At 40.0% G+C, this 25,171-nt stretch overlaps 2 protein-coding genes across 4 annotated transcripts in view; one reads left to right on the forward strand and one right to left on the reverse strand.

The window, feature by feature from the left end:
- Window positions 1–741: 741 nt before the first annotated feature.
- ssr3 (signal sequence receptor, gamma) lies at window positions 742–3,890 on the forward strand. Its single transcript, XM_006799854.3, has 5 exons — window positions 742–968; window positions 1,312–1,438; window positions 1,805–1,903; window positions 2,882–3,013; window positions 3,627–3,890. Exons 1-5 carry the CDS (start codon window positions 836–838, stop codon window positions 3,691–3,693), a joined length of 558 nt encoding a protein of 185 aa, XP_006799917.1. The 5' UTR covers window positions 742–835; the 3' UTR covers window positions 3,694–3,890.
- Window positions 3,891–4,026: 136 nt separating this feature from the next.
- Window positions 4,027–25,171, reverse strand: part of kcnab1a (potassium voltage-gated channel subfamily A regulatory beta subunit 1a) — a 117,870-nt gene continuing 96,725 nt past the window's right edge. For all 3 annotated transcript variants that reach the window (XM_035911659.2, XM_006799853.3, XM_006799852.3), the window contains exons 4-14: window positions 20,731–20,810; window positions 19,077–19,121; window positions 17,602–17,646; window positions 16,365–16,408; window positions 16,137–16,223; window positions 11,859–11,944; window positions 10,526–10,646; window positions 10,208–10,302; window positions 9,580–9,700; window positions 9,087–9,175; window positions 4,027–7,536 (exon numbers count right to left, since the gene is read on the reverse strand). In XM_035911659.2, the coding sequence (XP_035767552.1) occupies window positions 7,447–7,536; window positions 9,087–9,175; window positions 9,580–9,700; window positions 10,208–10,302; window positions 10,526–10,646; window positions 11,859–11,944; window positions 16,137–16,223; window positions 16,365–16,408; window positions 17,602–17,646; window positions 19,077–19,121; window positions 20,731–20,810 (903 nt within the window). In that variant the 3' untranslated portion in view covers window positions 4,027–7,446. The remainder of the gene's footprint in view (window positions 7,537–9,086; window positions 9,176–9,579; window positions 9,701–10,207; window positions 10,303–10,525; window positions 10,647–11,858; window positions 11,945–16,136; window positions 16,224–16,364; window positions 16,409–17,601; window positions 17,647–19,076; window positions 19,122–20,730; window positions 20,811–25,171) is intronic.

Below are 25,171 nucleotides of genomic sequence, written 5' to 3' on the forward strand. Positions count from 1 at the left end.
CTGACTGATGATGACTGTCACAGAATTGACACATATACCAAAAAATTCACAATCAGAATTACGTTTATTCGAAGTATAAACAAATTTGTCTCGGCGTCATGAGGCAAAAAAACCAAACAAAAAACAGTGGTACCGAAATGGATGTTTTGTTTTGTGTATATATGCACACAAAACAAGAATTATATACCAACTGCTTACTGCTGACCACAGCAACCCGCTAGTGACCAAAGCAATCACAGGGTGTCTATTGCAGCACTACATATCACTGTATGTCTCTTTTTGACCTATTTCATGCTAGCGACTGCCGGCAGCCTACAGTATCAACTTATCAACTAGTAATAAAATACACACTTTTCCCTTGAACCAATGGTTACCAGGGGCCTATTGACTGATCTCTAAGGATTTATCAAACAATTTTACAGCTAATAGCCACTTTCAGTTGCTCCCTTGTCACAGGGTCACCGCAGCTGATAGCTCTATAACCCTGTTAACAGTCACTTTAGTTAGCTTGTGGTCCTACATGAAACAGCCCTCATTAATGTGATCAGAAACAGACGTGTTTACCTAATTCTTCATGTCAAAATGCCCATTATATTAAGGTGCACAAAAATATCGTTAAAGTAGGCTATTGTGCAACGGCACAAGTGCTGTGTCCTTATCGTCCTGTGGAGGGCAGCAAAAAGCCACAGCGTCTCCGTCGTCATCCAAACAAAGAAGAAGAAGAAGAAGCCGGAGTGCTGACGCGTCTCTCTTCTCCTCTTCTTCTCCATTCACCGACGTGTCAGTCTTCTTCTACCCGGGTCTGAGCAGCAGGCAGGCCGTTCAGTGAGCACTCATGGCTCCCAAAACCAGCAACAAGCAGCAGTCAGAAGAAGATCTTCTCCTTCAGGACTTCAGCAGAAACTTGTCGGCAAAGTCCACAGCTCTGTTTTACGGAAATGCACTCATCGTTTCTGCCATCCCCATCTGTGAGTACAGCATAGGCTGAGGAAGCTAGCTGGTGCTAACCGCTAATTTAGCTAACACTGAGTGAGTGGAGGATGAAAAATGAGAAACTGTCCATAAAAACGAGGTTTTCAGAGCCGCTACTTTACATATTTAAGCTCACGTAATGTTCAGAGATATAACACATAAGCACAGTTAATAATATTGACCAGGAATGCTAACGTGACCTCGTAATAACGCTGTGATACGAAGTGCAGTAACAAATGAATCAAAACACAAAAAAGCTTAGGGAGATTTTACTTGAAAAACTCCAGTCTCAGATAATTAGTTTGAGCAGCTTTTTGTGCTTGTTTTTCCTCTCTTTAGGGCTGTTTTGGAGGATCTGGCATATGGACCTGGTCCAGTCTGCAGTTCTGTATGCTGTGATGACCCTGGTCAGCACCTACTTGGTTGCTTTTGCCTACAAGAACGTCAAGTTTGTGCTCAAACACAAGTAAGAGGGACAAATCCACTACACACGCGTTGCTGCTTGGTTAAATGGGCTTCATATTATACTTTATTTATACCTTTTAACTTCAGTTACATGGGGACACAAACATATAATCATCAGTAGTTTGAACACAAATAGGGAATCAAACTGTCTCTGTAGAGTTAGAGCTTTTTTAATTCGATCAACTTGATTGACAAATGTGATGTTATTCATTGGGGAAACTTTGAAACAGATTAAGAATCAACAGACTTGAGTTCAGAAATGATTTTGTTACTTCTTATTAGAAACTGAATCTACTGTGAGTTGCTGTTGTGTTTTGAATTTGATTAAAGTCTTAATGCTTGTGATCTTCCGCTCATCACACTCCAGGGTCGCACAGAAACGTGAGGATGCTGTTTCAAAGGAGGTAACCAGGAAGTTGTCTGAGGCTGACAACCGCAAGATGTCCCGCAAGGAGAAAGACGAGAGGTAAAACGTAGTGCACACGTAAGCCCAATTCAAATTCAGCAACTACACGCCATCTACACACTTGCGTTTGCTTATCTGTGTGGAGGGGCCACCAATTTAGGTGGTGTTTCAAACCAAGTGGAAGTAGGTTATATAGAAATCCGACTCTGAGCCTGTACTGATACAGTTTTACATACCTCATTCAGTGGTGCGACACCGTTTTTTGTCTCTGGAAAAGCTGCAGACTGATGTGAGTATTTCTGGTTTGTGTCAGTAATCTTAAAAGTGAAATCATAAATTATAAACTTTACCAACTTTATCTTTAACTTTTATTTTTTCTGGCAAATGAGTTACACGGGCAGAAAGTCTTTATAACTGTAATAAATGTGTGAAAGCAGCAGTCAGCCTTTGTGGTGAGAATGGGACAGATCACTAATACGTGAGCTTACAGGTTTACAGTATTTTAGTCTGTATTATATTCATAATAGTTAGACTATAATCTCATGTCAACAAACCACAACAACACCCTCTTCTGCCAGCGTTAGGTGCTAAACTCAGGTGCAGTTTCTTCTGGTCGCATTAATGACCCATTTATCTTCACTGGTCTCGCCCTTGTGAACGTCACCGTACATCAAAAGTCAAAAGTATGATGATAAATCAGTACTGAGGATCAGAGAGTCAGAGATTATATAGAGGGAGATGTTCCAACACTATGAAAAGAAGACACTTTCTGGGAAAAGGTTTTGTCTGAGTGGCGACACTTCAGGAGAAGACAGCAGGGCGTACTCACACCCTCAGCGCTGGTGTAAATGCTGATGGAGCTGTGGCATTGTCGCTGTTTGCATTTAAGTGGACCAACCCAGTGAGCACAAATTGAGTATAAGTCTATGTTTGACATCAACCACCTTGTTTCTGTTCACACACTGTATCTAACAAAGTCTGCGTTAACCTGGTACACGTAGACAACAAGGACGACATTTGTTTTTATCTCCTGTCCAGAATTCTGTGGAAGAAGAACGAGGTCGCCGACTACGAGGCCACCACCTTCTCCATCTTCTACAACAACACACTCTTCCTGGTTCTCGTCATCATCGCCTCTTTCTTCCTGCTCAAGAACTTCAACCCCACCGTGTATCCTTTCACGTCTGTATGTGGTGGTATATAGTTCACAAGTATATTTAAGTTGAAAACGTATGACAGATTTATCCTTTTAACACATCTTAACAGATTAATAGAAAACCGATTATTTCAGGCTTATGCTACCAGTGTTAGTTTTGCCGCAGTGATCGTAAATGACGATAACTATTAAAACGAATGCACGAGGAGCAAAACCTATGATGAAGTGTGCTGACACTTTTTTCAACAAATAAAATGATTTGATTTGAGAATTAATCACGTTGTGCAGAAAGGCAGGACGAGTTTGGAATTGATCCCATCAGAAGTAAACTCCTCGTGCACTAAGGTCAGAGGTTGAAACATTAAAGATTGAAAATCACCCTACATTAAGTTACCACATTTACAACTTTGAGTGTCCACACCGTCTGCCCGCCCAACTTTACAAACGGACATTTTTATACTTTATATTTTAGTCTATGATAATCTTACAATATTTAGTTGACTAAAAGAAATTTGATGTTTAAATTATGACTAAAACTAAAGAAAACTCCCTGTCAAAAGTAACACTGTATGCTTCATATCTGCAAACTTTTCTTACCAGTGTTTACCTTAACCCACCTTTTCCCAGCAACTACATTCTGTCCATCAGTGCCTCTTCAGGACTCATTGCTTTGCTTTCCACCGGCTCAAAGTAAAGGAAGAAAGGGTGGGGGTTGGGCTGGAGGTTAGGAAATGGGCTAAAGAAGTGTACACTCATGTTAGGAACAGGGTTTACAAGCGGAATATGACATTTCATCTTCATGAAAGTCGTGATCAAATTATCTCCAGAGTTGTTTCTACAGATCTGTCTTCTGTTGTTTTTGTAACAAATAAAGCAAGTCTGTTTACTTGTCATCTGTGTCATTGGATTTGTGTGTTGTTCAGTCTGCTTTTTTACAGCTAATTTCAGAAAACAACAACAGGATTTCGCGTGATTATTAATCTGTTTGAATTATACGGTCCATTGATTGGCTTAGACACCATTTCCATTGGCAATGCTTTTATTTCTAATCACACTTTCACATAGAGTATTTACAGAGAAACCACTGATCAGGAGGGGAAACAATACAATGACGCAACAAGAACCGAAGTCAATGTCTCTCAAGTGTTTTTCATCCACCCAACAACACGTAGAATCAGTGACCTCTGAGTTTTCAGATGTGATTATCAGGTAGGACTCAAACCAAAACCAGAAACCTTGGGTAGCAGTTGATGTGGCACATTACAGGATTTCAACAAGCTGAAAAACAGCAACAGATGACTTGCTTGTTGCATTTTAGAGTTGTTTCTAAGTCTGTAAGAAATTGAGAAGACCACGAAGACAAGTCACTGTTCTCTCAGACAACAAGAAGGTTAATGTCCATCTTGCATTACTTTTCCTAATATCTGTAGGACTGTTGCACTGCTTGTTCCCAAAGTTTGTGGAGCTGATAATATGTAGGTTTTGCATTCCTCTGAAAGCGAGTCCCATTTACGGAGAAGCTACCAGTTTAAAGAATCAGCTCCACTGTTCGGTGATATAACGCTCCCGGGAAATTAAGGAGCACAATGGAGCTCAGTAAGCGCATCATTCAATAGAGAATAATAACAATTTAAAGACAGCATTTTCCTTTTTTGTAGCTACACTGTCGGTGTGTGCTTGATGCTTACAACTTTCTATTAAAGTGACACAGGAGACAGATTAGGCAATCAAATAATATCATCTGCATACATTTGTTTTAAAATCTTACATATCTTGTAGGCCAGAAGCCAAACGCCATTTACCAACTCGTAGTGAAAGACATCCCTGAATTTATTCCTGTCGAAGGAATTCAAGGCACTCTGCCAGGTGGCCACAGTCCAACAGTGACTGACTCAAACTGATGGGAAAGCTGTTGACTTGCACACAAACTTACCCCTTTGTGTCTCAGTGGCACGTGTTTGCCACCAAAAGCTACAAATAAGTGAATTCTGCGTAGGAAAAGATGGTGCTGTGTCCACATAGAGAATAAGAAATAAGCAAAATATGATGTTTTTTCTTGATTTCAAGGCATTTTGGATCCAACTCTAGTTTTCCTCCAAGGCCAGACTTCTTAAATAAGCTGTGAGCCAAAGAGATGTTAGTGTTTCATCCAAAAACAGGTAACAGCGTGCTCTGGATAACTGTAGGTGCTTGTAATCTAATGAGATTTCCCTTGATTGATCCATACATAGGTGGTATTTGTGGTGCAAGTCAACAGATGCACACCAAGGACAAGAAAGTGACTCAGTCGGAACCTGGCCAACATTTCTGCTGATCTCAGAGATGGCTTGTTTTCCACATGAAAGAGAACAAAAATAATGCATCAAGGTGACAGCCATGAAATCCGAAGGGTCGATCCACCTTCAAGTCCTTTAAGAAGCCTTTAATCACATTTGTCACGTCTCATTAGAGAAGCTCATTTTTAGAACGATTCTCTTATTGACGCAGAATCCAAAAGAGAAATACAAATTTAAATCTTAATCCTTATAAATAGTTGTGACTTTCTTTGTCTTTGAGGAGACAAAAGTACATTTTTGTCAGGATGGAAGGAGCAGGACGGGCTGGACAGTGGCCTAAACGTTGCAACTGATGCAGCGATACTGCAGAGGAGCAGAAAAGTGACTCTATTTACACGTCTGCTATGTGTGAGCCATACACTGCGGTGAAGTCCTCGTCTGCACGAGAGGCTCCTCGATGGGTTTCTCCTTATGTTACACAGTATTTCTTAACATCTTATGTACATTTAGCATCTTCAAACAAAAGCAGTATTTCAAAATGTCAAAATAAAGTTCATATATATTAACTACTCTAGAATAAATACTGTAATCTTTGCCACATCCCAAATACCTTGAGTCTGTGCCCCATTGTGCCATTTAAACAAGCAGTCGTTCTAAACATGACAAGACCAGAGGCGAGTTTATCTTTTATTTCATAGATTCATCGTAAGCTTAAGTCCAAAATCCTCAAGGTTTGCTGGAGCGATCTAGCGATGCAGGTTCAGTTCACAGGCAGAATAGCAGTCCGCTTTATTTCTCTTCTGTGGGATTCTTCAGCAGTTCCTCAGAGGGAACACACGGGGGCGACATGCTTCACTCTCTCCTCAAACAGAGTCCAATATGTACTAGTACTCAAAGTCCCGCAGTACTCTGTCACACCTGGGGGGCTGGGGGGACAAGCTTGCAGGATTTTTTGATCAAACCCTCTTCTAGTCTTTAATTATGTGCTTTGTCGAAAAGAAGAAAGAGGCACACTATAGCAGGGAAACATGCATCTGGTGGTAAATACGCTCACGATTTGCAGCCTTTATAATCCACTGAATACTTAACTATTTTAAATACGGGACAGAATATACTTGGTAGGTATTTGAAAGCTAATTCATTCTAATAGGGATCGGGTCTGTTGAGGCTTCATTCATGTTAATAAAACTCTGTATTATGCGCAAGTCACCTGGTTGCTGCTTACCTCCAACACAGGAGGTTGGAGTTTTACACTCTTATGGTAATTCTGTATGTTGCTCTGCATAGCGATTTAATGAAAGCACTGAGTGGGGTGGGGGCGGGTGGGGTTCAGAATACAACTGTCCACTTTCCTGAGATACCTCTGATTTCTTGCATTCATGTATTCAGCTGTGGTACAGTGGTACTCATAAATAAAATATGGGCCCAATATGAATTTTGTGCTCAAATTATGTTACTTGTGAGTGGAGGTCTTGGCTTTTAATGGGTGGGCTCGAGACCTGAAGGCCTGAGTCCAATAAATAAGTAACACAGGTGTCTCATTTAGCAGCTACTATCAAGGTACCCTTCGGGAAGGCACTTTAAATACGCCCGCTTTGCTTCTTTTGGTTTATCTGCTAACTGGATGTGAGTGTAAGGTTGGATATATTTTAAAAACGAGGCGCTGCAGTTGTAGTTTCATATAATTTTAATCCAAATATCAGGTCAGTTGTATATCTATCCCTGGATGGAGCTGAACTGGGATGTGGTGGGATCTCAAATATAAGCCTGAATCTAAACTTTTACATGTTCTACTCTAAGATCTGCATAGTTCTACCTGCACGTGGCAACACTTTGATTTGGGAGGAGCACAAAGTTTAGAACTACTGAAGTGGATCATGTTTTGTGTTTCAGGCTGCAAAAAGCTGAGTTTCTCAAGCATGACGTAGCTGAGCTGGGCACCTGAGATGAGCCTGGTAGAGCTGATCTGATCAGGACAAGGCTCAAACAGACAAAGGTACAGTATGCAACGCTGGACTTAGCAAGGCCGTCTGTTCCAGGCTGAGGCGGGCTGGAGCTGAGTGGGGCCCGAGGAGAGAACCATGGACATGAACACTGAATGGAGGGTCCAAGGTAGCAGTATGGTTAGGTAGGTAGGTACAGCTGACCTCTTGGAAGTCCAACTGCCTGGTCTAAGAGCGGTAGTCCTTCTTACTGTACGGTCTGTTGCCTAGGATGTGGTCGATCTCTGACACCACATGGGAGGTCATCTTGGGAAGGACCTAAGAAAGAAAGAGATGTGCTGAGTAAGCCTGAGAGGAGCGAAGGAAGGAAGACAGAATACTGTGAAGAAAGTCTGAAGTCATTATTAGAGATGGCACGATACCACTTTTTTTTGTCCGATACCGATACCGATATCATAAATTTGGATATCTGCCGATACTGATATGAATCCGATATAGTGTGTTTTTTAATCAATAAAACGTTTTTTTAATATCTTGCTGCATTTTGTATAAGTTTATACTCAAGTTTAAATAAATAACAACACTAAAGCTATTCTGTTATACCTGTATGTAAAAAAAAAATACACTGCGCCCAAAATATTTCATAGTTCAGCAATACTGATCAATCTAATAAACTTAAACCTACTCCATCCTCCCTATTCTGGTATTTTAAAGAGTACTTAGCAGAAATATTAAGCAACCTAACTAATAGGGTTGCAAACTCCCAGCAAAAAAAAAAATAGGGAACCACCCCCCACCCTCCACCTCATGATGCTTAATCGATGTAATCAAATTTAATTTGATGCAGGGGGAAAATTTTTCAAGAATAATTAAATAGATTCAACATCTTTCTTCAACAGAACTGCAGACTGCACAGATGGTATCTTCCCAAAGGAAAAAGTAGTATAGCTTACTAGGGTATATTAGACTTAACAGTTACTATATACAGTAATGGACTTCTATATATTTTACATCAGATTAAAACTTTGGGTGTAAGAGTCAGATAATTATTTATTAAAGCTAGACATTTTAAATGAGAATAAGAAAGAAAAGTATGTCTTTGTGCCCCCTTTTCCCTGTTCATGCCCTATCGGCCCCCCTGGCTAAACTTTGCTAGATCCGCCCCTGCACAGTTACCAGCCGTCAGCTACGTAGAAAACGATCCTGGTGTAGAAAGTAATTTTAAATAAATTCTAACAACAGCTTATCAAGCTTAAACGTGCTGCTGTTGTTCAGTCCTCTTTCTGGTGAGAAGTGGGCCAAAAACAAACAAGAGAGACGGACTCACGACAGAAAAGCCGATCAGCTGATCATTAAGCAGTTTCAAGATTGAAGTATCAGCAGGAGAGAGAGAGAGAGAGAGAGAGGCAGTCGCTCCATATATCTGTTGTTAAGCTTAAGGTGGGAATGCTTTACAGACATTCAGAGATGAACTTACACACTTGCTTAACTTCTCTCTGGGAAAACTTATTCGGAGATGAAATGCTGGTTTGGTAGTGAGGCTACAAATACACACAGCCGCTCTATCAGGTGATGCATACTGCTGCGGTTATGAGCCGAGTTACGCCGTGTAGCAAGTTTTGTGAGGTGCTTTTTTGATATTTAATGGATCGGATTACATTTTTTATTTCTCGCCGATATCCGATCCAGTAATTTGGGTCAGTATCGGACCGATACCGATACGTAATATCGGATCGGTCCATCTCTAGTCATTATAGGTACAAACTTGGGACAACTTTTTTGATCTAGAAATCATTATAAGTGGAAGACAGCAGAGGATGCAGGTGAAGAAACACAGGTGACAACAATGTGTGTCTGCCTGTGCTGACCTGTATGGCCCCGAGGTTTTCAGTGAGCTGCTCAGGATTGGATGTTCCCAGAAGGACCGAGCTCACCCCTTCATTTCTTAGACACCAAGCTGCAGAAAAGCAGAAGATACTCAGTCAGTGACTATTCAACAGCACACGTCTTATTATTACTTTCTGGTTATTGTCTTTAAACAAACCAGAGGTTCCAGCACTCTTGCATATAACCTGGACATCTACTTATCACATGGGGAGTGCACAACACACCCAGCTATTTGAACATCCACAGGGATGCAGTGCAAGCACAAGTGCATCAGAAAAGTTTTGCGTTGGTGTGTAGACTGGAAGCTGGTGGAAATATCAAACACGAAAGACAACAAATGCCCAACGAAGGTGATGAAAAATGTGCCCGTCTTACATAAACCAGCTCCTGTCTGACAGGTCTGTGCATTTATGGTTTAAAAGCTTTGCTTTAAGCTGCTTCTGCTGTATTTGCTATAAGACAGGGAAGTCTTACCCACAGCCAGCTGAGGCAGGGTACATCCCAGCTTCTCTGCGATGTGGTTGAGCTCCTTCAGCTTGGCTTGTTGCTTCCTTCCATCCTCACTTATTATTTTCTCCTTCAACCACTGATAGGACTGACAGCACAGGGAAGACACAGACTGAATGAGTGAAGAGATGCAGGGTGAGGCCTGAGAGCCTGGAGACTCCAGAGCTGATGTATTATTAATAAATTATTGACACACAGAGGTGTAGTCACAGTGCTACAGACATGCCTTAATTTCATCATTTATTTAATTAATTAAAGTCAACTTGTATTGATTTGTTTGTTCAACTCAAGTCAGGGACACAGACGCACTCAAAGATGCAAAACATGAGCTTGGAAAAATAAAGCATGACTATATCTAACTTTAGGGTGAAGATGCAAGCGGAAGCAACTTTGTCTGGTTACATCTAAACCGAAAACATTACACACGCACGTCCTTAAGTTTCAGCGTGTCCAAATCAAACCTCCATAAACCTTCCCCAGATCTCATCTGTCTCACGTCTTAGATATCGACACCACCTGAAGTGCGCAAGTCATGAATCACTGCTTTGAATCTGATTCTCACCGTCGCTTTGTTTTGACGAACCCTCACGCTTACCTTCATGGAGGCCCTGGATGACTCAGGAATGCCATTTTCATATTTTCCTGTTATGATGCCGCATGCCAGCGGTGACCACGTCATCGCGCCGACTCCTGTAACCATGGACACAGCAGGAGAGTTGAAGAGGAGTTTTAGTGAGATGAAATGTGTGAGAAGAGCGTCAGAAAAAGTGAAAACGTGAGAGGGTGATTAAAGCGCAGTGGAAATGAGCAACAGAGAAGGAGAGCAACTTGGTCAGAAAGGTTGTTGGATGGAGTGGATAGGAAAGTGACACAAGGATGCATGTGACTGATCAAGCTGTTGTCAAACACTTGCCTATCTTATGGTAAAGTTCAGGCAGTTGCACTTCTACTTTCTCCCTCTGGAAAAGATGATACTCGGCCTGCTCGCACACTGGCGGGATCAGATTAAACTGTCTCGCCACAGAGTAAGCCTCCTAGAGATAAAGACAGAGAAAAGATGCTCATCACGATGTTTCATGTGGATTTACTTTTATATATTGTTCAAAAGATTGTTATTTTATAGCTATATAGCTATTTGGTACGTAAGCACAGAGGTTTGGGATAAACTCGGGGAGGAAATGAGAGAGGGAGGGGTTGTTAATCAGCTTGTGGGAGCGTGGCACAAATTCAAATGCATGCCTCTCAGTAAGTCAGCGAATCAATATTTCATATCACAACTCGGAGGCACCATGTTCAAATTTCCTTATCTATTTTCTCCACGGATCCTTTAAAGGCAAATGCCAGAGGAGTCACACACACACACACCTACTCAGAGAAAAACAGCGCCATTGTTGCTTCTTTAAATACCCTTTAATTTAGTGGGTTTCCTGCTGTGCAACACATGTCAGGATGAGAGCACAGTCGAAGTGGGAGTGTATTCTGTGTGATGCACGGATAATATCACTGCCATCACTCAACTTACAAATTACCAGTTGCCCTTCTGCGCTGCAACCCATGACATGTGCCTCCAGCCTGTGTGCGCGTCCATGCATATAACTGCGTGTGCATGCTGTACTGCTGAGAATCAAAGCCACCTTCATTAGCGGTGTTATCTAAATTACACAGTGTTCATCTGGGCCTGCTGTTCTTTATAAAGATATCTGCTTCTTTTTCACAGCCAGAGAGGGAGAATGTCAACATATTGCAGTGTGCTTAGAGGGAGGAGGAGGGTGATAAAGAGACCAAGAGAGATAAGAGGGGATGGATGCTACGTCCTTGAGTGTCACTTCAGGCATGTGTTCACTTCATAACTCTCTGCCTCATGTATATATTCATTAATGCACCAGTGGTTGAAACAGGAAGTGGATTATCTCTGACAGGAAAACAAAACAAAAGCCAGAAGAAGCCGCTGTGCCTGTGCCACTTACTGAAAAAGCCTCTTTTCACTCTCAGTCTTTTACAGTCACTACTTTCTCCCCCCAACTTCCCTCCAATCATCAGCTCTGTAATTACTCATTCATTTTCAATACTGTGAATATGCTGGACACTGGAAAGGCACATCTGCATTGGCTTGACTGTTCACGCCAGATACTATATCCATCATTTATATACAATCTGTAGTCGGTTACCAAATGTGTAAAGGAAACATTTATTTGGACATTTTCATTCTTCTTCATTTCTTATACTCAAAGCTGTTTGCTGCTTACCATGATCTCCATGGCCGTCCACCGAGACGTCCCCCAGTACATGGCCATGCCTTGGTTTATCACATAGGTCATGGCTCGAACAATCTCTGTGGATAAATGCAATTATGACAGGTATCGGTCAGCTGGATCAACAGCGAACAAATTGTGCGTGTTTACTTCACTGTTTGCATTTCGGTGTTGCTCGCTGAGAAGCATCATCAGTAATATTTATAGATGCTTGTGATTTGTAGTGAGAGAAGAGTGCAAGAGTACAAAGGCACTATTTTATAATTTTGCCACTTTATTGCACTGCTAGTGGATTGTAAAATAAAACAATCCAAGACTGCACTTCATAATTCATCCTGCTGCTTCTATCAGCAGTCATATCATCAGTAAATACTAAATAAATAAATAAATAACCACCCGGTTCTACTGTAAGTCACACATGCCCTAGTTATAACATTTCCTCTACCATGTTTGACAGATGATGTGGTTTTCTTCAGTTTATTAACTTTTTCTTCCCGTCCTTCTGGAAAAAGTTCATCTTGGTTTCATCTGCCCAAATACTTTTGTTATTTCCGGAGCTGTTCAGACTCTTTTAGATGTTTGCTGGCAAAGTCTAAACTGGCCTTCTTTTAAGTGATTGCATCCTCATGAAGTCCTCTTGTGATTGTAGAATTGGAGACTAGCAAGTGATATCAAGGTGAACAGCTACCAACACTTGCAAACAACTCCAGATCTTTACTCTACCTGATTTGTCATGAAACAAGAAGAGAACGGGCCACATCCGGCCACGTCCAATTACTTTTGAGCCTCTGAAAATGAAGGACAATGTATAAAAATGGCTGTAATTCTGAAAAGGTTAACAGGGATACTTTTGTCAAATCAGTTGATTTAAAGCTTAAAGTCTGCACTGGTTTAAACCCACTGTGGTGGTTTACATCACAAAAATCATTGTTCAGTTACATTAAGCCCTCGCTGCATATAGGTTGGAGATAATGTTGCAGATGAAAAGAGAGGAGGCGGAGCTGGAGGCAGATGGAAAAATGGATTATTAGGACTCAACATATCACAGAGACGCAACTTGGATCAGAGAGTTCAGGGAAAAAGTAGAGAGGTGAGATTGTGCTGGCTTGGACTTATGCAGAGAAGAGGTTTGGTAAATATTAAAACAAGGACTAACACAGAGCTGCAGAACAAGCAGATCAAAGTAAAGCCAAAGAAAACTATGATGTGGCCGTGGCTCGCAGGTGGGTGGTGTAAATGAGGAAGAAGCAGAGGACAGGAAGAGATCTAAACTGTGGTGACCCCTAAGATTCAGCCACATACAGTGCAGTAAAACCAGAATAACACAGCAGATGGACAGGGACATGTCAAACATTTTCTCAACAGAATATGACGATAACATAGTCAGAACATTATCAGAGGATTGGTGCGAAACACCTAGAGCATAGGTGTCAAACTCTGGCCTACATTTGCGAAGCCATACCAAATTACTATTAGAGCTGGCCTACTGGTATTACACAGCTAATATATATATTGTTTAGTATTAAGCTTTGCTTGTTCCATATTCAGTTTTTCAGCAAAACGTGTTTGAGTCCATAAGAAAAGATTCATTCTCATATCTGGAGGAATAAATATATTTCAATAAATATTCATGTTAGGCCGCGACTTTGTTCCAGTTTTGAATTTTGGCCCACTGTGTATTTGAGTTTGACACCCCTGACCTAGAGCTTGGCAAAATATTTTTAGCCAGCAATAGCCGAGCTACATGAAAAGACAATGCCAGAAAAGTTGATGAATAAAAGATTGAAAACTAAAACCAGTCAAAAACTTAAAGACTAAGAAAATAAAAAGGCAACATTTGAGAGAAACGGCCTTGAAAGAAGCTTCTTCTTCATGTTGTTCCAGTTTCTGTCATGACCTAATCGAAAATAAATAAATAAATATATTAAACCCTCACAAGGCCGCCCGCCTCCTCAAGTCTTTCTTACCTGTTGACGGCTCATCACACCTCCCTGACGACTCCGGGGACAAACTAACAAGCTCACATACTAAAGCCCTTCTGATCACATTCAAGCTACTGCATTTTTAATGGCGCAATTAGCTCCAACGCTGCTGACTGTGAGAGCCAACGGCAGTCGGGGCCAACAAAAACTGAGATTAGGACTGTCATTAAGGTTGTTCATCATCGCCTTGTGCTCACTCCAATTATAGTGCAATCGTTCACTGTGGCAGGACTCTTGTTTTTCACTCTGCACAACCGATACTTGGCAAGATAACCGATTATGCTGGGCGAGAAAGTTTAAGAACTCCCAGAGAGAAAAGAAAAAAAGAGGTTAGGAAAGATGGCGCGTTAGTAGAAGTCAACATGCGCCAAAAGTATATAATCAAGACAAACCAAGAAGACTTGTAATGAAGTTTTTTGTTTTTCCCTGCACGAGTAATAATTAACCTGAAGCACAGACGTCTTACTCAATAGTATGCTGCCAGGGGAAATAACACAGGATTAAGACAAGAAAACAATTCGCTTTCTTTCCTTTCGTTTGTTATTGTTGTCTTCCTCTCATCGCCCTTCCCTCCTGTCGTCCTTGCTCTGTATTTACGTAGCATCATGCTGTGTTCATATTTAAATGCAACCTGCATCTATTTCCGGGCGGCATAGCACAACAGAGAGCAAAACAAGTCTGGGGAAGCATGAAAAACAAGAAAGCATGCATCAACGAGCATGAAAAACATCTAAAAGCTGAAGGAATTAAATAAGAAGAGAACAGTGAGGTCAAAAGAAAATAAGTGTGTACAGGAGCAGATCCTAAACAGCTACAAGATAAAGGAATAGACAAGCTTAAGCACAAAAGAACCGACAAAAAACATCCAGCTACAACCTGCTCTCTGATTCACTGTGTGTGTGTGTGTGTGTGTGTGTGTGTGTGTATGTGTGTGTGTGTGTGTGTATGTGTGTGTGTGTGTGTTCTAAAAGAAGCCGAGCACAGCGAAGAAACATATGCAGTGAAACAGAGAGCAGAGGAGAGAGGCAGACACCGCAACACAGAAATTAAATCAGATTAATTATATATTTGATAATTACCTGAATAAAATACTTTGTTTTTTTAAGTGTGCAATGTCTTTTTTTATTTTCAAATGCATCTTTACACTTACTTCTACATAAATTAATTTATAGCCAATTATTAACATTCACTGAGAGATTCAGCGGGGCAGCTTGGGTTACTGCCTGCATAGGGAGTGTTAATTTTGTGAGAAAGATGCCCTATAAGCTACTTTTGACCACTCCCCTTTCATAACAGGTTACCACACCAGGTAGCTCTGCATGTTTGATTTTGCAGTTTTTGAGCTGGACGTCCCTCCTGATCCAACCCCAAAGGGGATTTGTGTCTCCAGCAGGACCTGACTAGTGTAAACCACACTATTACAAGCTCACTTATGCAATGTTTAAAGAGCATTTTGCTTTAATACTGTTAATTGAACTCTGTCATTCATGTCAGTGTCACACAGATTTGTACTGGAATATTAAAATGTAATATTAACCAGAGCATAGTTCATATAAAAGAAAGTAGCTCTACCGACTGCTTAGAAGCACTAATTAAAAAGCTACTGAAATAAACCGCACTGTTAAGGGGCTCTACCTCAGTAAGCAATAGTACCCAATCAATTTATAATGATTAATGAGGAACCACTGGACTACTAATATGCATGTTAATAAGAAACTTCTTGATAATGAATTATGCAGACCTGCCTGCCTCACTTTAGCTATACTAAAGAACTGATTTTCCAAGAGTAAAACTAGTCTTACATTTCTAGTTCAATATAATAGAAATAATAAGTAGCTCTAACACCACTAGGTAAATATGTTCTTTGTCAGAGACACTGTACAAACACTCGTGATAAATGAATGCAGTGTTTCAGATTAGACAAGATATTCTGAGGTTTTCTTGAATTTGTCTTGCAAACAGAAAATAGCTTTCTGCACACTGGATTTCATCGACAGCTTCTCTATAGTCAAAAATCACAATTATGTTTGAAAAGACATAATTACTCGCAAATACTTGATTATTTTTATATACAGTTCTCAGCCGTGATACTGGTAACCTAACACATTTTCTGCAAGTGTAAATACATGATTCTGTGGAGCAACAACGCAACTATTTCATGAATCTTACAAACGATCACAATAACGCCAAAAGTTCCATTTGCTGAAAGTCAGACACTGTGAACCAGAGCCAGCTGATTCGATTAGTTTCATAACTGGATGTTGTTGGAAAACTTGATACACTGACTCACCCTCCATGGGAGTATTGCTATCTGGGCGATTGGCAAAAACTACGTCCACATACTCCAGCTGCATCCTTTGTAGAGAGCCTTTCAGACCTGACACACACAAACACACACACACGAGGGCAAAGGACACTCAAAGGTTAATGAACTGAAAGACTTTTACCTTATAACATGTTACTGTGATCTCATTTTAAACAGTTTCACTCTTTAAGAAAAAAAGTTTGCATGTCTCACCTTCAATAATGTGTTTCCTTGACAACCCTCTCTCTGTCTCTGCTCTGATTGAATAAAACACATATCACATCAATCATAAACTGCACTTAATTAAACAACAACAAAAAAAAAACAGCTTCACTTCTTTTTTATCTTAAAAAACCGAATAAGATTTTTTTTCTAAAAGTTCCAGAAATTGTGGGAATTCAAACTGGTTTTACTTTGTAGACTTAAAGTCAATTTAAGTTACTTTTGAACCCCGCTGGGCGACCAAAAAACACGAGCTCCAAATGTACATTTCAGGCTGTTTAAAGTAAATAGGTCAGCGCACGCTCAGCTGTTCAGCATCATTATGCATCCAGACTCTGCAGGAGAGAGACGTAGCACAGACTCTGCGTTTGGAGGAAATGCTTGAAAACTACAGAATAACCTTTTCCTTATCACAAGACCCAGTTGGGCAGCCTCTGGCTTGGAGCTTGACAGACTTTCTCTTTCTTTTCTGTGTGTGTGTGTTTTGGATGTGTGTGCTATAAAGTAGATTTCTTTATCCCCTCTCCTCTCTCTCTCTGCAGTCTCAGCAGAAGGTTCTCCCATTGGTTGTTACTTTACGTGACATGTTGCCGTTCAGGTTGTTAACGGAGATAAATGGACACACGAAAACACGAGGAAACTTTCTTTGGTGCAGAGAGGCAAAAGTTTGAATGCTTTGAAAGACATTAAGGATAAATAATGATAAATGTAGCAGAGACAAAAGGAGAAAATATTGTCTTTTGTATGATTTTGAGTGACTTAACTAAAATACATGCTTTATTGTTATTTATCTGAACAAAGTTAGGTGGGTTTTTTTAATGATTTTTGTGAATATTTTATTTCTGTGACCCAGAAAAAAAATCGTTTCACGTTTGCAAATTTACCCCAAGATCCTCGAGGTATCTTCAAATACTACTATCTTTTTGTCAGATGGTCCCTGTTTTGCTTGTATTGCGAGCGCAGATGCACGAGGACATATTTTTATTTTATTTGTATTTTATTTTTGTTGTAAAAGGAAAAGGAAGAAGAAGAAGACGAATACCAACCTTCGTGTAAACAATGCAGGATTTAAAAAGGGCTTTGCAAATGTTTCACATGAAAGAAGTGCAATGCAAGGGTTTTTTTGCAAACAGATAATACATTACTGAGAATTTGTGAGCAACACAACCTAAAAAAATATTACAGTTCATATCATGGAAGTGAAGAGTTTGCAGGGTTTCTTACTTACTTTCCTCCCCAGTACAGTTTAGTTGTAATGACCAAGCTGGATCTCCTAGAAAGCAAAGAGAAAGCGGGATAAGGCAAATTTAGTGCAATGTGCTGTATTGTAATAACGTGTCCTTTGTTCTGTCTTGCTGCCAGAGGTTTCTTCCTGTTAAAAGGGAGTTTTTCATTCCCACTGTGACCAGTGCTTGTTCATAGGAGTCATCTGATTGTTGGGGGTTTCTCTGTATTATATATATAAGACTGTATTATAAAAAAGACTAATTACATTGCAGCTTTCCTCACTACCATGTCTGTTACAGCTATTTTCCCATTTTTAATTCATCCCTCCTTGCTAAGTTGTTTATTCAAAAGCACAGTCTTGTTGTTCCTCAATGTTTAGTCACACTGTCGGACTAATGAGCTATCCACGCAACAGGTGGGAAAATGCTACGCCCGTCTTGCTTAAGAGTTTTGATGACATCCTTGTCATTTCACATCTGGCGCTGTGTGAAATCATTAAACTCTACAGCATCTCACACGGCAGCAAAAGCAAACACGATTTCTGGTTTCACCGCATTAGATTTGCAAATTAAATGCAGGAGCTGTGAGAGTGTTTGCAGAATTTAGTCACATGGGACAAATCAATAAATGCCCTGCAGCTTTTTATAATTATTATTCAGTGCTACCGGCACTGAATTCTCAACATATGACCAAGAAGTGTAAAGTAGAGCGCTTGTTCTTTCCATTTGTCATGACAGCACTCACAGACTGGTGTAGGCAGCTCAGTGCATGACACTGATCTGCCTAATCCACCTAATGATTAGCAAATACATGTTTCCATAGCTTCATTTAATAGAGTGGCAAGCGTTATTGTTGCATGGAAACTCCATCACTTATCACATCCTGTTGTTCTAAGACAAATTCGGTTAAGGTTATGGCTTCATATCAAACACGCGGTGATCCCACAGAATCCCTTCACTATGATCTGAAAATGCGACTTTTTGTGCAGCTTCTTTTGCACTCAGACGTATAAATGTGCAATATTTGAGCTTCTTTTGATGTTACTGTAACTCCTCTTCTCCCCGTCTCCTACAGAGCCGATCAATAATAAAAAAATGAGCATGTTTAAATAAGTCCATAAAAAGAATATTTAAATTTGTGGAAAAAATGCCTGCAGGCAGACTTTCATGTGGAAGCTATTTCAGGCTGCTGTATTGTGTCTGTATTGTCCATGAACTAGACATTTAACTTCATTTAATAAAAGAAAAACAAAACTATGACAATAAGGCAGGAATTAATACTAATAAAAGTTCTTTTTTCCTTTTTTTCCTTTGAGACAAAAGCACAATTCCTCACTGGAAAAGAAAACAAAACCCAAAACACAGTTTCATGCATCTTTCATCTGCAACACACACACACACACACACCTACACACACACACACAGATCATCCTTCTTCATGTTTCTCTCTCAGGCAGAAGTATTGGAGCAATCATACCTCCAGCATTTCTTCTTGATGATGTTTCCTAGAATGATTTCGGCCCTGCGAGGCAATATAAACAAAGCGTTGTTATTAAATCGCACTTTGAAATCATAAACATTCCTTCCACAGTATCGGCCCACAGTACAGTGAGGAACAAGAGAGGCCCGCACGCAAACCGGTTGTTTATGAACAGTGTTGGTCAAGTTACTTGAAAAAAGTAATCAGTAATTAATTACTGATTACTTCCCCAAAAAAGTAATCCCGTTACTTTACTGATTACTTATTTTCAAAAGTAATTAGTTACTTAGTTACTTAGTTACTTTTTAAAAACATGATTTACAACCTGAATAGGTGATAAAGTGATAGATCTTTCAGCCCAATTCTACGTTTTCTACATAATCCATCATACAAAATGTAATCAAATGGAAAAGTCTCTTTTTAAAACTTGTTTTGTTAGTTTTAATCTTTTAACTTTATGCATGAAGCAAAATTTTAATTATATGCACCATTCTCTGACTGGAAGAAATTTGTTTAACATTTAAACCTATTTTCTGCACATTCCAGCACATAATATATATATATATATATATATATATATATATATATAATTATATAATTATTTTTTTGTGTTTACACTCACTCTTTCAGATGCAAGTAAAACACAGCAGGAAATAAATAAAGTCAAAGACTAGCGGTCCTTTTGCTCTATTTTCACCTGTAAAGCAGGAGTAGAGTAGGCGGAGGTTTATCCTGGTGCAGGTGTGCCGCAGCGGTCAGTGGAAGGATACCGCAGTTTCTCTGTGAGTTTCCCATTACGTCGTAGCTACTCGGTGCTTGCTTGGAAGTTTAGGGGGGTTTTTTTCGCTGTAAAAAGAAGTTTTCTTCCCACGCACAGCGGACACTATTGTTTGTGTCACTTTTTATGGAATCAAACTCAAAGTAAGGTCAGTACTTCCACGCTTTAAACGCTGCACGCTCATACTCTCCCTGCACTCGATATATTATCCATTGTTGATCTGCACACAGCTGTTGTCATGAACGTTGCACTCGCTTACCTCACTGTCATGAGACATTCTCGCAAGAAAATCACGGTTTTAGTAACGCAGTAACGCAGCGTTCCTACGGGAAAGTAACGGTAATCTAATTACCGTTTTTGCAATACTAATCCCTTACTTTACTCGTTACTTGAAAAAAGTAATCGGATTACAGTAACGCGTTACAAGTAACGCGTTACTGCCCATCTCTGTTTATGAACCAGGCAGCTGGACGGCGTAATAAAAGGGTCTTCAAAAACGTATTATACTACTTCCTGCTAGTAGAAGTCTTTTTATTGGAACTGCAGTGCTTGCCGTTGCATTATGAGGTCTCTGACATACACTTTCATCTGTGAGGTCACAAATAAAAAGACCTCACAGATGAGACGGTAACAGTGGTTGAGAAAAGCAAAGAACAGACACATGCAAGAAATTTCAAAAATTGCTACAATCCTGAACAGAAACCTACAATTTTGAATGAATAATGTCTGGACTTTAAAGCTCATGAATAATCACACTAAATGTGACATAGTTTCTAACAGTTTAGAGAATATTATAGTAAGAGCACTTTGGTGACAGCGAGGCCGGACATCTGCAGCCCATTACACAAAAACACTGGTCTGTGTATCACCCACCTGCCGCCCGCGTACACCTCAGCTGTGTCAAACAAGTTGACTCCACTATCGTAGGCAATCGTCATTAGCTGCTCTGCAACCTGGCAAGCGGTCAGATCGAGCACACACATGAAAAAAAAGAGAGGATACAGAAAGGTTAGTTTGCAGTTTCTATTTTACCAAAAAGAAACAATGTTTTTCCTCTTCAGGCGCCTACTGATGAATCGGCCGTGAGGGAGCCGCATTATTCCTGCATATCAATATCTTCCTTTTAAATATTCATGTGTTTCCACGGATACAGTGTCCAAGATTTACCCAAATCTCTTTCAAAGTAGGAAAACATGACACACATCATCAGCCCGTGCAGCTTCGCATTTCATCTAAGAATCACTGCTGAGGAATTGCAACCAGAGGGCTTCCTCGGAGTATTATTTAACTGCAAATGAGTTTTATGCAGCACGTTACAGGCAATGGCGTATTTCAATATATCAAATAGAAAAGACCACACCATCTCGAGAGCGACTTAATAACACATAATCTGGTTTAGAGAGCATAAAAAATGGCTAGCATGATATTAATAAAAGAAAAGCTGAGCTGAAGTGAGGCACAGAGAGCGTCCAGAGGAGCAGAAATGGCAGTCAAATACCTTCAGAAGCCAGACTGCCTCTTGGCTGGTCAGTAAGCTTGGTGTTATCAGATTTACGTGAACCTCATGTGACAGTGAACGTCACAATGGCGAACCACCTCAGTGACGCTCACCTTTATATTCATGCTTCACCTGGTGGTTCAGAACGACCGTGAACGTTTCCATTTGGATCAAGCAGAACTGTACTCGTGTGCTGGAAGTTTGTTCATATTCAGATTTTATTGAGTAAGTAGGGCCGCAGCGTAATTAGCTGTGAAAAATCATTCGACTTCATGATGTACGGCTGTATCAGCTCTTTTCTCTTTAGTTAATTCATGCTTTGTGCCGGTGTGTGTGTGTTTGTGTGTGGCATTTTTTAAAATTTGCAGACATGGTGACCATAAATCATCTAACTGAGATCCAATTTCCCCGAGGTGACTTTTATTACATGGAGGACTTTAAGTGAATTTACTGTCATTTCCCTGTGGAGTTCTGTAGTGACACAAGGGTGTGCTGTGTTGTGTTTGTGTTCACGTGTCTGCGTGAAGTGCGTGAGTTTGTGCGAATGCATGTACAGTATGTGTGGGTTTTCGTGTGCGTGTGATGGCAGACAGTGGAGGCGTTGCTTCTAGAAGAATGAGATAACGTCTCCTCTGAGAAATGTTTTCAGCCTTCCTCAACCATCACTTTGCAACTAGCATGAAGCGGGATAGCATTCCTAGCCTCTGTGTGATACAGTGATAGTAAATTTGATTTTATTAGTATCTATTAGTAACTAACATTGCCTTGATGAACATGCTGAAGGCACATCCCCTGTGTAACGTAATGTAATATAGAACGGCAATAAAATGAAGGACAACACACACAAAAAGAAACAAAAGTCGTAAAAAATGGAAAAGGACCAAAAGGAAGCAAAATAAAAGTCAATAAAAAGTGTGTTTGTAAACTGATTTAAGATGTTGTAGCTACAGCAGCTCCCACATGGGCTTTTTGCTCGGAGGCAAAGCTGAAAACAGTCATTTATACTTTAAAATCCATTTTTAAAGTTAACCGCAAGCCCCAGAAAGGATTCTTGGTGAGATAATGTAGCATCACCTGTTGAAACAGCAGCACCTGTTCTCAATGGAGAAATTGCCAGCTGTGGAAAGTCTTAAAATGGCATTTTTACTTGTAGCAGCAAAGCAGGAATCCAAGTGGTGTTCCTCTACAGCAGGAAAAGGCTTAAGGAGAAAAAAGAGAGAGGCATTCTTCATCTCCTGCCAATATAATACTGAGTAGTTTTAGCTGCTAAAACTACAACGTATCAGAAGAAAAGTGCAGCTGCTGACTGACTTTATTCTAGTGTTGCAGTGGCAAACACTTTCAGAACCACCTGGGGGAGTCATCTTTGGCCTTTATACCAGCAGAGAGGAAATCAAATCCTGTAATCTTTTCTCTCAGTTATCTGTCCAGTTATCCATACATGAATGATGTTATGACATGACTGAAAAAAACTAATCCAGTGTTTCAGATTGGTGCACCCTACAGACTGTATTTAAAAGACACACGTACTACCATGACAACAGTCATTTAGTTTATTGCCTCAAGATCAGCATTTTGGACGTCACCAGCTTTAGAGTGACAAGTGGACCTGACAGAGAAATCAAAAAAATTCATTAGGCACTGAAGGCGTCCCGATCTACCTGCCAAGGTCTGAGATTGGCTGATTGTTAATCGGCCCAGATCACACTCACAGCTATATGCTAATATGTTGTTAGCACAAAAGCTCTTCACTCTGAGTTGAGATAAAAAAAGTGTTAGCGGGAAAATGTTTATAATGACAAACCTAACCAGACGCCTAATCCCCTCATCTGGGTAAATAGAGACATTTTAAAGACGCTAAAAGGGGAAAAGTAGCTAAAGCTAAATCCAACCAGAGTTCAGAGACAACCAAAAGCCAGGAGCCTTGGTGTGAGCCTCGGTATAAGCACTGACAGGATCAAAGCATTTTTAGAAAACAAAGAAGGTCATTGTCTCATTACTGGTCAAAACGAGTCTGAAATTTGTTCTGTTACATAAATGTGTTGCATTTGCTTCTGTTTGTTTAGGTAAAAGTTTCGGAACCACCATCAGGTAAAATTTATTTCCATTTATTTCTTATTTGCACCTCTTTCTAGTAGCAGAGCACTTTATTTTGAAAAATCCTGTGCAGCATTTTAAAGTTCAATTAATTTTTTAAAATAAAATAATATTTTACATTAAAGTAAAATAGATTTTTGTTTGTTTTTTTATTTCAGCTATAGCTTGTAGAAAGAAAATCATCTCAGAAATAGGAAAAGTTGGAATAACCACAACTGGAGCCATGTCCATCTTTTATATCCAGTCTTTAATGATTCTTTACCGCAAACAGCATTTTCTTCTGTTCCCTATCTGAAAATTAATTTTATAAGTGTTTTTTTCTCAGCCTAGTATAACCAACATCGATACAATATATTCATATATGTCATTTTTTCTTGTTTTTCTTTTTTTAAAGAAATGCATCAGATGCAAATCCAGTGCTTTCAGATAAGGTTCAGTGAACAGCCAGGAAAGGAAATAAAGGAAGGACATAACAGTGTCCACATTTCAAAATGGCTCATTCAGTCTCTGAGCCCTGGACTGCCATCAGACAAACAGAGCAGAATAAAAAGATGGAGCTGGATAATGGAGAGGTTAGAGAAAGGAGATGTCACTTAAGGAGAGAAAGATTTGGGGAAGAGGGATTACAGAGAATATGAAAAGCATGTTCTTTCCCTTATTGGTCTCTGCTGAGTGCAAACAGGGAAGCAACCTCATGCCAGAACTGTTGGCCACACTGGAAAGTGAACGAATGGAGGTCTTAGGTAAGATAACAGCTACAGGATGAAGGATGAGGTAAGTAAGAAGCTAATAGATGGACTGCATAACTTCAAAGTGGTGACAACTTAAAACTGATATTTATTTGCTGGTAGAGTTTGAAACATGCAGAAGGGAGCGTTACAAGGACAGACTGAATTAAACCAGAACATGAGCGATAGTTTCAGGGTGACTGCTTATTCATGACGAGTCTCACAACATGCTAACAGGCCAGTCGCTGCCAAAGAACCGAAAGTGACATTTGTGAAGTCAGAAAGTTTGCAGTGGTGTTGAAGCATCACTGCTTACTCACTTCTGCTTTGACTTCTAGGCATTTCAGATGAACTGAATATGAGCGAGGGCCTTCAAATGATGGGATGCTTTAAAAAAATAAACAGGCAGAAACTGCAGAAGCAGCACGTCTATAAAATAAAAACCTCCTCCTGTAGTCAAACACTGAGTCACTGTGAAGTTGCAGGAACACATGGGTGGCTTCAGGCTTCTCTCCTCCTTTTTTCCCCTTTTTTTTTCTTCAGGCGCACAAAAGGTGGAAGACAAATGAATTTCCATAGATGGAGGGAATATAATAAGAAAAAAAATTGACTTTTTTAAAAAAAAATTATTTCCTCACACAACCTCAGAATCAAGGCCGCAGCAGCCTCCCACATACAACCCACACAACCTTGAGAGAGGATTTTATGACTGCGCTGCCTCCTCCCCTTTCAAACTCTCTGCATCGACGTTGACACGAACAAGAGACGTCGTCTTTAAATTCACTTTATGATTTATGGATCCACTTTTGCCCTTTTTGAATGAGTAAGCAATATCAGCTCGCTAACTGCCACGAACTTCCTGCCTGTCTGGGAATGTGTTATCGTTAAGACGAGGATGTAACGCTTTGATAAGAAGCGCTCTCCAAAAATTGCCCAGCGTTAGAAAATCTATACTAATATTTATGTCTTCCAATATCAATAAAGTTATTAC

This window comes from Neolamprologus brichardi, chromosome 14 (assembly GCF_056152115.1).
Source record: "Neolamprologus brichardi isolate AB-2024 chromosome 14, ASM5615211v1, whole genome shotgun sequence".
NCBI lineage: Eukaryota > Metazoa > Chordata > Actinopteri > Cichliformes > Cichlidae > Neolamprologus > Neolamprologus brichardi.

Bases quoted from the DNA above. Each gene is read 5' to 3' on its own strand.
- ssr3 (XM_006799854.3), top strand. From the start codon at position 836: ATGGCTCCCAAAACCAGCAACAAGCAGCAGTCAGAAGAAGATCTTCTC. The intron at 1,439-1,804 runs GTAAGAGGGACA...ATCACACTCCAG, and splicing joins AAGTTTGTGCTCAAACACAA to GGTCGCACAGAAACGTGAGG. The intron at 1,904-2,881 runs GTAAAACGTAGT...TCTCCTGTCCAG, and splicing joins CGCAAGGAGAAAGACGAGAG to AATTCTGTGGAAGAAGAACG.